Source organism: Synchytrium microbalum (assembly GCF_006535985.1).
Source record: "Synchytrium microbalum strain JEL517 chromosome Unknown SmJEL517_scf0011, whole genome shotgun sequence".
Classification (NCBI taxonomy): Eukaryota; Fungi; Chytridiomycota; class Chytridiomycetes; order Synchytriales; family Synchytriaceae; genus Synchytrium; species Synchytrium microbalum.
In genome coordinates, this window is record NW_022158360.1 from 167,697 (window position 1) to 182,026 (window position 14,330).

The window sequence follows — 14,330 nt, forward strand, 5'->3', positions numbered from 1 at the left end:
ACAGTTCATCCTCGTCGTCATCGTCTACATCATAAGGCTTTGCATTCCCACTACCCGACAACTCGTCCGTTTCGTCCTCTTCTTCTCGTATGGGTCGTTCCGTTTCTACATCATCACCGTCCTCCTGGTCCGCCTCCTCCTCCTCCTCATCAGACTCCCTTTGAGCGACCTTATACCCAGCATGCGTCTCACCACCACGATGGGCATTCATGTGATTATTAAACTTCTGCCATACAGAATTCAATGCTGGATCAAACTCTCTCGGGTGTTCCTTCGCAATCAAAGCCAATATCCGTTTAGCTTTAGCCTGATCTAATGGACCTCTGGCAAGCTGAAGGGTATCACTAAACAAAAGCGAGATGTATTCTTTGCCGTGCTCGTGGCTCATCAGAGTTCTGAGTCGTTTCGCTCGTTCTAGGTCCTTTGTTACATCCTGCGGTTCATCGTCGTCTGGTTCGTCGACTCGTATGCGTTTGTGAGAGCGTGTTGGTGGTATTGGATCATCTGCTGTGTCTTCAGTTAGATCTATTATGTCTTCGTTGTTTGCCATTATTGGAATGGGGCTGCGATGGTGTGGTGGTGTTGATGCACTTGATTTAAGCTAGATCAGACCGACGGTTCGTGAGTATACTGGCTTCTATAGACGATAATAATATATGATTTAAGTATTTCTGTGACTTGCCATATCACATCTGTGAAAACTGTGCGCTCTTACAAGAGTCGTGGAGTTGATTTCCAAAGGCTAGGTCACGGCGACGTGATTCTTCACGAGAGTAGCGCCGATAGAGCAAAGGAGATGCTATAATTTTCGCGATTTTTGATATAAGAGTGTCAACCTTGTGCGTATGGGTCTTCGGAAGATTAAGTCGCCTGTTGCGAAGTTACAAAATCCACCAAGGTCTGGTATACAGTTGACTTTACGTGTATCGGAGCGTGAATTAGAAGGTGAGGTACCTCGCTACTATTAACAGAGCGTCTTCTTTCCTTGGCATTCAAAAAAACGTTAACACTTCAAACTTATAGGCTTGATCGGACTTGTGGAGTTGTAGCAAGTTGGACGTGATAATAGTAATTGAAAAGATAGCATACAGTCTCTGTGCCTGCCGCCGCATCATCGCATCAGGCCAGTGTTTTCAGCACAAAGTACGAGCTCATGTTTCAAAGCAGACCTGTAACATTTATGATTTTCGATAATGCAAATTCGACCAAAGTCAAGCTACATACTCACAGACCTCGGTATTTATAGGCTTCATGAACCTCAACCTCTTGTCTTATTGATCTCTATTTAATTTATTCATCAACCATGGTTGGTTTATTCGACATTCAAGCAACACAAAATGTTCACTAACCCAACTACATACATCACAGGAGTCCTCTGATCCAAAATTACGGGACATTGAAGCAAAGATAGAAAAGGAGAAACGGGTCATAAAGGGCGCTGAACAAATGTTATCGCAGCTCAAAGACCAGAATGCTCTTGAGCAGTGCCAGGTTACCGTCTCGGAAGCTCAACGCCGCCTCGAATTTCTCGAAGGAGAATACAAGCGAATGAATATGAAGAAACGGAAGGCTACCTCCGTCGACGTATTGACTTCCTCCTCATTGAATTCGGTAGCACCCTCTGAAACTCCTACTTCAACTACTACCGACGCTAGTAGCGACCCTTCCCCAGCTTCTATAACCAGTAGCAGCAACGGCGGCGATAAATCCCCGGCATTCATATCACGAGCTACTGCTCTATTCCGATCTACACATCAGCTAAACAGTCCTGGATCTGTCAGACGTGCTGGTACTGAAGTCACGTCCTCACAACCAAACTTGTCGCAGTCTGCATCCAATTTTGGTGGTAGCTCGACACTGCAGTCATCAGGCGGATCTATAATGCTGTCAAATGCTAATATGGGAGGGGCTAATCACATGTTTAGCTCATTCTTGTCGAATTTGGGACTAAACAAGTCTGGTGTCGCCAACAGTAAGGTTGGATTGAATGTTGCATCACAGGATAATCTAGCGCCACCGCCCGTGTCACAGTCTAGTAAAGTTTTGAGCTCATTTGGTATGTATTTTCAATTGTGCAACAAAAAGAGGGTGTATTGACTAACCACGCCATTACATCCCATCTCACTTTCCAGACTATTTGAGACACGAAACCGCCATCTCTGCAGAACAGGTTAAATATAAATTAAAATCCGTAGAGCAAAAGTTGGATGTCGAACAAAAAGTCAAGGCTGGTACCGAAAAACTATATCAGGCTGTAATAAGAGACCCAGAACAAGATAAACGCAGGCAGCAGGAAGTCGCCGCTAAGAAAGAAGAAGCTGATGCTCGTGTGCAGATCTTGAACAAGGCTGTACAACGATACAAGGGCTTGTATGTCGCTGATGATGAAGATGACGACGAAGAAGTAGTAGAACAACAACATCAAGCAGAAGAAGCAGAGACTGTGCCTAGTCTAGTATCTAAACCCGATACGCATTCCATGTCGGATATGTCGACAATCCCTTCGCTGAATGTGGAAGGTACTGGTGATTCTTCACCACCCAAAGTCGATAGTGCTACAGTCAATAGTGTGTCGGATAAGGATGAGCATTCGCCTTCGCTTGCTGTTGGTGGTGAGGGTAGTACAATTATATCCAAGGCAGAGAGTGTAGGAAATCTGAAACCGGCAGCGTCAAGTGGTATGTTGGGCTGATACATTTATCGTGATCTTCTTTTTTGCTTCTTGTCGCGCAAAAGCATCGAAGCTCAGTTCTTGTCTGATACCGTTACTTTAGATTCACCACTGTCTGGAGACGACACCGAAGCAAGTCTCAATCGCAAGACAATGACTGGCCGATTACGCATGAAGCTGCTTGGAGCAAACAATCTCCCAGGCAAAATCTCACATAAAACCGAAACATACGCCATTGTCCGTATCGATGGTGCCCAACGTGCCAAAACAAGAGCAAACCGCTCTCGCTGGGCCGAAGATTTAGACATTGTATGTGACAAGGCCACCGAATGTGAAATAGCAGTATACGAAAAGGGAGGCACCATATTAGCGCTCGTATGGTTTAGAATCGCTGAATTGGAAGATGCCAAAAAAATCAAAAGCTCTGGAGTAGTCATGACTACTCTAGTTGCGGGTGGATTGTCGCCTGGTAGAGAAAGCACAGCTACCACTACAACAACTAATACGGGACATCATCAGTCAGCTACCGATGTATCGAATATCCATACACGAGAATCGGTTGGTGGTGAATCTGTTGGATCACATCAAACGCCTGTCGACAAGGATGGATCTGGTGATATCACACCTGCTGAAGGGGCTGAAGATTCGTTCAAGGATGAGTTGTGGTTGGATATGGAACCTGCTGGGCAATTATGTGTCAGGTTGTCTTTTATGCCTGAGCAACGAGTGTTACGGCGACGTGTAAGTGGTGTGTTGGTCGAGTTGAGACATTTCGGGTGCTTACCAGTTTTTTTGTGCTTTGTAGAATGAGGGTGTCATGAGACGAAAACCAGTACAACGTGGTAAGGTTATGAGAGGACACAAATTTGTGCCAATCAATACCTACTCTGTTATGAAATGTGCTATTTGTATGGAGTTGTTTGTCAATTCTGGGTATCAGTGTTCATGTGAGTGTGGTAGAATTGGTTGCTTCACCAGTTTGGAATCCTTTCTTTTAGTTGTGCTTAACGCAAAACTCGTTCCAGGGTGTAAATATGCTTGTCACAAGAAGTGTTATAGTCGTGCTATAACGAAATGTATTACAAAGGGAGATCAGGAGGAGAAGGTAGTTAAATATGTTTCACTCGCTTATGGAAAGCCAAAAAAATTCTTATTGATGATTTATACTCACAGGGTGACGAAGAGGAAGAAGACGGTAGTGATTTGACATCTCTAGCACTACACAAAATCCCACATCGATTCGAACCCTTTACAAACATTGGCACAAATTGGTGTTGTCATTGTGGTCAAATCCTTGCTATTGGACGTGGGAAAGCGCTCAAATGTACAGAATGTAGTTTCTCATGTCACAAGGAATGTATGCCACTAGTTCCCAACCTCTGTGGTCTATCACCCGACGTCGCCTTCCAAATCGTACAAGCAGTCGACACGGCCGAAAAAGTACGATCTGGCAAAAACAATAATAATATAGCCCGTCTCCCTCGTGACGACTCGAGTAATATCATCCCACCATCATCATCACATACACAATTGAAATACTATGGACGAGACAATACCGCTGCATCGTCTCAGGAAATTGATCCATCGTCATTCGCAACTACTATGGAGAAGATGCCACCGTCTGCTAGTAATCTGAGTAGAGTTGTAGGCCCCGCTGGTGAATCGAGAACTTCGGAAACCGCGTTGCCACCACCGCCTATACCTCAACAGCAGCATACACCGCAGTTAGAAGCTAGAGATAGTGTTACTACCTCGACTGTGACGGCTGCACCTAGTACTGCTAAGTCGACAACGCCACTCGTACCATCATCGACAGTTGCTGTGACTGAAAAACAGCAGGTAGCTAATCAGACTATTATGGGAGCCAAAGGCAAAGGTAGTGCTGCTGCTGGTGGGCCACCGTATACCGGGCCAAAGGGTATTGGGTTGGAGGATTTCCAGTTTTTGGCTGTTTTGGGCAAGGGTAATTTCGGAAAGGTATGTGTATTAGTTTGAGATTGGTATTGCTCATAAAACTTGTTTGAGAGTCTGGTCGTGGAAAACTAAGCCATTTTTTCGGCCTGTTACTGACCACGCGCTGTCTCAAAAATTAAACATAGGTCATGTTGGCAGAAGACAAGTATACCAAGAGTCTTTATGCTATAAAGGTGCTCAAGAAGCAGTTCATCTTGGAGAATGATGAAGTTGAGAGGCAAGTCCTTATGGTCACCACTAACTTCTTTTCCTTTTTGCTCTCCCAACAGCTCTCGTCTAAAACTCATCTATTTTCTTAGCACCAAGTCCGAGAAGCGGGTCTTCTTGATTGCCAATAAGGAACGACACCCCTTCCTTGTCAACTTGCATTCATGTTTCCAAACTGAATCTCGAATCTACTTTGTCATGGAGTATGTTTCTGGTGGTGACCTTATGTGGCACATCCAAAAGCAGCAATTCTCCGAAAAGCGAGCCAAGTTTTATGCTTGTGAAGTGCTTTTGGCGCTAGAGTACTTCCATAGGAATAATATCGTGTATAGGTACGTATGGCGAATATTAGTTCAGTTTTTTTGTTATTCTTTCCAAGGGAAAAAAGTCGCGCAAAGCAAAGTCTAATCCTTCTTTCGTCTGTTTTACAGGGATTTGAAACTGGACAACATCCTCCTAACACTAGACGGCCACATAAAAATCGCCGACTACGGTCTCTGTAAAGAAGGCATGCCATATGGATCCACCACATCAACATTCTGTGGAACGCCCGAATTCATGGCTCCCGAAATCCTACAAGACAAACCATATGGCAAAGCAGTAGATTGGTGGGCACTAGGAGTCCTGATTTATGAAATGTTGCTTGGTCAGTCACCCTTCCGTGGTGAAGATGAAGATGAAATCTTTGAAGCCATCTTGGAAGATGATATCTTGTATCCGGTTACGATGCAGAGGGATGCGGTTACGTTGTTGCAGAAGGTATGTTGCTTGGTGGTTGTACTGCTTTGTTGAGGAGATGTGGAAAGCTTATGGACGATTTTTTTAGCTGTTGTGTAAAGATCCATCGAAACGATTAGGATCTAGTAAAGCAGACGCTGAGGATATCAAGAAGCATCCATTCTTCAAAGGTGTTGATTGGGATGCCATGCTGACGTTAAAGGTTCCACCGCCGTTTTATCCTACTGTGGTATGTACTTACAGAAAGGTTTTCTCGACACGAATGAGATGGCGATGTAAACCCGTTCTTTTTTTTCGCATCACAGGCATCACCAACAGACGTATCCAACTTTGACGAAGAATTCACCCGTGAAATGCCACAACTCACTCCATGCACCAGCACACTTACCGCCACAGACCAGGAAGAGTTCCGTGGCTTCACATATATATCTGACTGGGCAATGGAGGAGCGCAAGAAACATGGATTTATGGTGCCGCCTCCGAGAGAGAAGAGGGTCAAGGAGTCTGCGAAGCCTCAATAGTTGGGAAAATGGGAGACAGATATGAGATAATGAGTAGAGAAGCATCAACCACACGCCACAGCTTTTATAAAAACTTTTTGCCTTTTGTGTATTATTTTTTCTTGCAAGCACCTGCATCTATCCCGTTAGAACGGAATGGGGGTTTCGTTGTTGTTTTAGTTAATAGATTGTTTATTCTTCTCGTGTATGTGTTGTGTGTATTTGCATGGGTGAGACCATGTTTGCAAAAAAAAAGGAATTGTTGTAGTAGTGAATACGTGTTGGCAGTGCAACCTTGATGGAGGAGCAGGATGATGATGTCGGCTCATCAGATGCAGGCGACGTGGTTTCTCTCGCATTTGGTATGAGATTTGGTATATTTGAGCTTAGGCTTTCCTTGTTGGTTACAATCGCAGCCAGGCGTGCTTACATCTTTCTTCCAAATCCAAAATGTGCCTATTTGCTATTGAGCAATAGTCAGCCCGTAGTTTATTGCCTAAACACAAGAGTACTTGCTTGTCTATCGCCCCTTTTGAGCACGGCAATGCTCGTGTCCGTTCCGTATACTCACAAGCCCTGTCTTTTCGTTGACAGTTTGTGCATGCCTACGCAACCAAGTATACGGCGCACCACGTAAAACTAACTGTGAAAGAGATATATCTTACAGGTCGAATAGAGTCACATCCGAGTTACGGCACTTTGTGCAAGGAATATGTCCAACAGTCCTCTTCTGGCTGCTGAGCTCGAGCAAGCAACGAAAGCGGTCTTGCAAGTCCGTACCACAGCATTCTTGCCCTCACACGCTTTGAGAAAAGACAAATATCATCCTGTCCTGGAAGAAAAGAAAGGCAGTCAGATCGTGCCAGTTGATACTTTCTGATGTCTAAATGTCGAGTAATAGCAAGCACCACCAGCAACATTCAGACCACGCTTAAAATGATTTAGGTATGGTGGGCTATCCCGCTGGAATTCAACTTTGGCCAACTTGAGTACCACGCCACGGTCTATCCAAAAACACTTTTTGCTTGTTTGGGCACCAGAGACGTGCTTCAGGCGCAACAGAAGCGTGATATCGTACCTTAATGCGTATAGTATTCAGCGCTTGTACAGAACTGGTCTCGCGAACCTAGTCCCTTGTTGGAAAAATCACTTCTGTGTCAACCAAGAAAATCACGTGACGATCGCCTTTGTCTTTAAAAGATTTCAGCGAGCAGTTTACTGCAAAAGCAGATTTAAATAAGCTACGACTAAAGCTTTCAATACTGAAGTTGTGCCCCCTGCGTGCCGGTGGTTAATTAGATCATTTGCATGTGCGCATACATTCACAGCAAATAGTTTCGCGTTGGAATACCCGTCTCCCAGCGTACATGTCAATCAGAGAGCATACATCTTTTAGAGCTTCATATTAGATTAAGGCGAGCAATAGAGCGGTAAAGTTACGAACTTGCGAAATTGTTGAGCATGAAGTGACCGCTTTTGGCGAGATTCGGTGGCGTCGACGGGGGAGCACGAGAGCCAAGTGTTTACAAGTAAGCATGTGGATCGGCAGTGAACCTTACTTCCAGCCCATTCATTCTGTCACTACCGCGAAGGTGAAGGGGTTCTTGTTGAAAGTTGAAAATTTTGATCCTTGTATGGTTGCAAGAACTGTACGTACCAGACAATTGTAGTCTTCAACACAGCTGGATCATTTTCACCGCTACACGAAAGCGACAAATTGAACAGGCAGGATTCAAAGCCTCGGCTATCAACTGGAATCCTCATTTGCGGCATATTATGTACAAGAGCTTTCAACAAATTCAGTTTAGATAAACTTCGAAAACAAATCGGATAGCATTGATGGTTTGAAAATAAATATTGAGTAGATTAAACAGGTGCCATCGCCCAAATTAAATAATCCCCCACAATGATCTATTCACTGTCCCTTATGCAACCTCTGCACCTCCTGATGAAACGCCTGGTCTTGTTGGACTACCGCCAACGAAGTATCAAACACTTCTTTGATGAATGTGTTTTCGTACCTATCAGAGACATATCAGTTTGAGCGAACTGGGGATGATACAAGCTTCGCAACCACACAAAAAAAACTTATCTAGCTTCTTACCCATATATAGCACCCAGCCCCTTCGCTTGTGTTAGGAGAGGCCTCAGCAATTCCTTGATCCCTTCAGGATCGAATCGAAAAGACGACAATAACTGAAAGGCGCTCATCATTATGGGAATAATGAAGGTTACTCCTAGAGAACCAGACACTTGACACCCTATTTCTGCAATCTGTAGAACAATCAGTCGTATGTACAATGGCTGCCTCAGAAACATGATTGTGTAGGGTTGTTGATGCAAGTACCTTGGCAATACGCGTGGCTGCCAACTGACTTGTAGCATAGTTATCATCATTTTGAAGGTCAGAGTCGTTCCTTATGAATGCCAGGAGAGTCCTAAATAAGACAGACCGTATGAGGGAGATATAAAATCAGGGGGTGAATAAAAACAGTTGACTTTCCCTCGTTGGCGTGAGACAAGCCGGACAAAATCAACATACGCCAACATCACAAGAGTATTGGTCCAGCCTGGGGGTGGCTCGTTCTCTTCTACTTCTACAACCATTTTGAGCAGAGTGGTCAAGTGCAAGAAATTTGGAAACCGTTGCTGCATTCTAACCCCAGACGAGGAGATTAGTCCCCATAACAGGTAAAATTGACAATAGACATATATGAACGGCGGCGTTTCTTAGACTCACACACTCAGCCGAGCGTCAATCTCTCGGACTGCACTCATGTAAGCAGGGTACCAATCTTCGTCAGCTTGGCCTTCAATGTAAGCGGTCCTACGCAGCTCATGTGCTTCGCTCAGAAGTTTCAGACAATCCCACCACAAGTATGATATGTCTGAGTCATCGATTTGATCATGTCCCTGTGGTTCCATGCTATCAGGATACTGATACGCGTCCCATATTGAATCTGAACAGGGCTTTTTTGTTGTAAAGCTACCCGGAGCGATCATGGTCGGTCGGTCGGCTGCTATTGAGATATGTAGATCTAATGCAAAGCATCTGTACCACAGTCGTCTCCTACGCTCTGCAAGTAAGATGGAAGCTTAATAAAATGTTTGTTTGAATAGGACTGTCCTAAAGCGTGCCCCGTTACCTGTATCGAACCACGTGCCATCTGGACGCGGACCCGGAATGCCTTTCAGCAACGAAGCATCGGCAAGCAAATAGTCCGGATCACAGTCCAACATAAAAAACTGAGCCAGCCGAAGTCCTGGCAAAGGATGGCAAAAAAATTATTACATAGCTGCATCAAACCAATCGTGCAAACCTACTTGTCGAGGATGTACGAAAGGCAGGCATCATCTCGCCCCTAAGCGCGAGCATAAAGGTAGAGGCAAGGGAAGCATCCACGTCGTCCAACCCCAATTTGCCGTGTTCTTCGAATAATCGAAGATTCTTTCTCGCCAATTCGCGTAGCAGTGTTCGAGCTTGTTCTGGCAGTATAGTGGTTATTTCCGAGTCCACTTGGACTGTAATTGGCTTACACGTTAAATAGGACCCATATGCGGCCCAGGAGTACAACACTTTTCGAAAGCTCTCGTCATTTGCATGGGCGTTTATATACGACGGATGGAAGGGTGACGAGAACTTCTTGACCTCCTTCCGATTTAACGCTAGGTTTGACAGTTCTATTAAGGTGGACAATGGAAAGACGATGGAGGAGGAGGATGCTGATGATATAGAGTCATCAGAAGCAGGTGTCTTTGGTATACTGCCCGGTGTGTCTGAAGACTGGCTTCCCGTGCTTTCTAGCAATGCTGCGAGGCGGGCTTCCATCGTTTTGCACCTTTCTTCCAAATCCAAAATGTACCTATTTGCGGGTGATGTTTGTTAGCCATCACGGGTTACAGTTCAACAACAAAGCAGCGTAGGAATATTCACTTGTCTCTTGGTCCTTTTGACGATGGCAATGCTCTCGTTCTTTCTGTATATTCACAGCATTTGTGTCGACGTAGACAGGTGGTACATGACTAGCAGCCAAGCATCAGTCTCAAACTGCATGCCCATCATTCTATATTTCTGACTGTCTTACCGGTCGAATAGAGTCACATCTGAGCTTGGAAGCGCGACACATTGTACAGGCAACGTGTCCAATCGTCCTTGTGTGTCTGCTCAGTTCGATCAAGCTACGAATGCGATCTTGCAAGTCCATCCTACAGCATTCGGCCCCTCAAAATCTCCAGTAAATTTCAAAATCAAGCTATTCGCGTGGAAGGGAGAAGCAGTCAGATCTTGCACATTCATGGTTTTTTGATGTCTTATAATAACACTTAGCAAAAGTATTACCACACGCAGCCAGCAACTTTTAGGCCAGGTTCAGAGTAATCTATAGCATGGTCTTTGATCAAGCTGACAATTAGTACGGCAAGTAGCCCACACGGTGACGGTCTTCAAGAAAAAAAAAGAGGGTTCCTGTCTTAGGAGCAAAGACACCACATCCAGCACCTTGAAAGCATGATATTATACCTTGTCAAGTAATACTGTCAAAAGCCCCTTAGGAGATGGCCTCCTACAATTGGTTCGTTTCCAAACTTTTAAATCGGAAAGTCCGTTCTGAGTCAAAGGCTGAAAAGGTCTTTTTTGCGTGGAAGGATTTAAGCACGAAGAGTCCGCATGAGTTACGAGCGGAATCAAAAAAACAAATACACTGGCCTACGTGATTAAGGAGATTCGGATCAATCCGCACATTGACGGTTTCGTGTATGTTTTCAACCCCGACACAGTCCAACTCTGTCGGTGGGATGGTGGAGGAAACCCTACAAACCACGACAGTTTCCATCAAGAGTGATGCTACGAAGCCAATACGCTAAAGATGTACCACAAAATGTTTGAATCAGTGACTTCAAAAGAGATCTGAGTCTGATTGGCGAGATTTGGCGACTGTGTGAGTTGAGATCAGTAATCAGTGAGGTCAACACCCAGCAACAAGAACGGGCGATCAGCGGATACGACGAACAAGTGATCAAAACCCCGGTATGATCACTTACGTACAGCTCATTCACCAGCTGAAAGCGTGGAAATATGTGTGTTCAAAGTTGAAATTCCAAACTTCCGTAAGGTCGAATGCACTTACGGCCTCAGGCATTGAACCACAGTTATCAGGCCGGACGTCAATACCTTCCAGAAAAGACCGATGTTTTGTCTCAGACACTATCCATTCGTTTGGCATTGAGCTACAATTCTCATTTGCGGCAATGCAACCACCAAACAGTCCCCAACCATTGTAGACCTTCAACTAACTATATTATCGCATTTCTCACTATGACAATGTCCAAGACAACCAACCGTCACCCAAACCACTGTAGATAGACACCGCAAACAAATTGAAAAACTTTCATGAGTTGACTATATATACTGAGTAGAATAAAGAAGTGCTATCATCCAAATTAAATATTACCAATCCGACACAATGATCCATTCACTGGCCTTTATGCAACCTCTGCACCTCTTGATGAAACGCCTGGTCTTGCAGGACCACGGCCAGCGACGTATCAAACACTTCTTTGATGAATGTGTTTTCGTATCTATAAGACATACAAGAGGTTCAGCAAACGTGGAATGTTGCGAGCGTCGCAACAACTCAAATATGCAAATCCTATTCGTACCCATACATAGCTCCCAGCCCCTTGGCTTGCGTCAACAGAGGTCTCAGCAGCTCCTTGGTCCCTTCAGGATCAAATCGAAATGATGACAACAGCTGAAAGGCGCTCATCATCATGGGAATAATGAAGATTACTCCGAGTCCGGTACAGACACGAGATGCTATCTCAGCCACCTGTACCAATCAAATCTGTGTTATGGCCAGGGCTCTGCGAAAGTTCTTTGACTGTGGTTTCGATATAACATACCTTGGCAATTCGCGTGGCCGCTAGCTGACTGGTAGCGAAGCTCTCATCACTCTGAACGTCAGTGTCGTTCCTCATCAGTGCGTAAAGGGTCCTACGTTATATTGATGGGATGAACACGAGAACAAGGGACACAACTACAGTGGGAATGCAATGTACTCTACCCTCGTTGGCGGGAAACCAGTCGGACGAAATCAACATATGTCAACGCATCAAGAGTATCCGTCCAGCCTGGGGGTGGCTCGTTCTGTTCTACAACCATTTTTTGCAGAGTGGTCAAATCTAAGAACACTGGAAACCGTTGTTCCATTCTAATCCATAGGTAAACGGAGAGAAGATGATTAGTCCCGATAAGACGCGCTAATGGCAATGCACATATATCAATGGCGGTGTTTGTTAGACTTACTGACTCAGCCGAGCTTCAATCTGTCGGACCGCACTCATATAAGCAGGGTACCAATCTTCGTCTGCCTGGCCTTCTATATACGCGGTCCTATGCAGCTCATATGCTTGGCTTAGGAGCTGCAGAGTCTCCCACCACAGGTATGAAACATCCGAGTCATCAATTTGATCATGTCCTTGTGGTTCACCACCATCAGGATACTGATACGCATCCCATGTCGAATCTGAACATGGCTTTTTGGTTGTAAAGCTAGCCGGAGCGATCATGGTTGGTCGGTCAGCTGCTATTGAGAGATGTAGATCCAGACCAAAGCATTTATACCACAGTCTTCTTCTACGCTCTGGAAACGAGAAGGAAGTTTGGTAAGATGCTTGAAGACGACGGAGTTGAAGCGTTGCCTGTTACCTTTATCAAACCACGTCCCATCTGGACGCGGACCAGGAATGCTTTTCAACAATGATGGGTCGGCCAGCAAAAAGTCTGGATCAGTGTCAAGCATGAAGAATTGAGCCAGCCGAAGTCCTTTACAAAGAATGAGACAAATGCATTGAGACACCAGAGTCAACATAATCGCATCAAGTCATTTAAACCTACTTGTAGACGAAGTACGAAAGGATGGCATCACCTCTCCTGTAAGCGCCAGCATGAAGGTAGAGGCAAATGAAGCATCCACATCATCCAGACTCAATTTTCCGTGTTCTTCAAACAATCGAAGATTCTTTCTCGCCAATTCTCGTAACAGTATTCTTGCTTCTTCTGGCGGTAAAGTGGTTACTTTCGAATCCACTTGGACTGAAATCGGCTGAGTCGTTAAGTATGATCCGTAAGCCGCCCAAGAGTACAGCACTTTTCGAAAGCTCTCGTCATTAGCATGGGCGTTTATATACGAAGGATGAAAAGGAGACGAGAATCTCTTGACCTCTTTCTGATTCAAGGCTATGTATGAGAGTTCCATTAAGGTCGACAAGGGAAAGGTGACGGACGAGGATGACGATGACGATGATATAGAGTCATCAGATGCAGGTGTCTTTGGTATGCTACCCGGTGTGCCTGCGGCCGAGCTTTCCGTGTCTGCTAGCAATGCTGCGAGGCGGTCTTCCATCGTTTTGCATCGTTCTTCCAGATCCAAAATGTACCTGTTTGCAAGTGATATTTGTAAGGCAGCCGTCAAGCATCTAAAGCTCAACACTGAAGCAGCAAGGGAATATTAACTGGTCCTTTGGTCCCTTTGTGGAGGGCAACGCTCTCGTTCGTTCTGAATATTCACAACCTTTGTCCCGTCGTAGACAGTTGGTACATGACTAACAACCAAGGATAAGTTTCAACCAGCTTGCCCATCATTCAGTGTTTCTAACCGTCTTACTGGACGAATAGAGTCACATCTGAGCTTGGCAGCGCGACACATTGTACAGGCAACGTGTCCAATCGTCCTTGTGTTTCTGCTCAATTCGATCAAGCTGCGAATGCGATCTTGCAAGTCCATAGTACAGCATTAGTGCCCTCAGAATCTCCAAGACAATGCAAATATCGACCTAATCGTGTGGAAGAGAGAAGCAGTCAGATCTTGCCATGGTTTTCTTGATGTCGGCAAATGGATTACCAAGCACACAGGAACCTTCAGACCAGATGCAGAGGGATTAGTGAACGTGTTGTTTGATCAACTTCGCATTTTGCTATGGCAAGTAGACCACAAGGTCACGGTCTTCGCAAAACAAAAGCGAAAAGACAAACCAAAATATATTTTTTGGTTTCTCTTAAAGACAAAGACACTACATTCAATGGAAGCGCGATATCATACCTTGTCAAGTATTACTGCCAAAAGTCCGAACAGGTGGCCTCATACAATTGGTTGCTTTTCCAGACTTTCTGAGTATAGGCTGCAAAGATCCTTTCGCTTGAAAGGACGTAAGCACGGAGAGTCAAAATCCACAAGCGGGAT

The 14,330-nt window shown here is 45.0% G+C and overlaps 1 protein-coding gene across 1 annotated transcript; it reads left to right on the top strand.

Annotated features, from left to right (window-relative positions):
* Window positions 1-1,303: 1,303 nt before the first annotated feature.
* On the top strand, window positions 1,304-6,111 carry SmJEL517_g02562 (uncharacterized protein; the record flags this gene model as incomplete). Its single annotated transcript, XM_031168490.1, has 12 exons — window positions 1,304-1,306; window positions 1,369-2,056; window positions 2,133-2,678; window positions 2,775-3,412; window positions 3,477-3,618; window positions 3,697-3,776; window positions 3,845-4,648; window positions 4,771-4,875; window positions 4,952-5,184; window positions 5,284-5,611; window positions 5,679-5,819; window positions 5,896-6,111. The coding sequence occupies 12 exons, from the start codon at window positions 1,304-1,306 to the stop codon at window positions 6,109-6,111; spliced, it is 3,924 nt and encodes a 1,307-aa protein (XP_031025534.1).
* Between the last annotated feature and the right edge of the window lie 8,219 nt (window positions 6,112-14,330).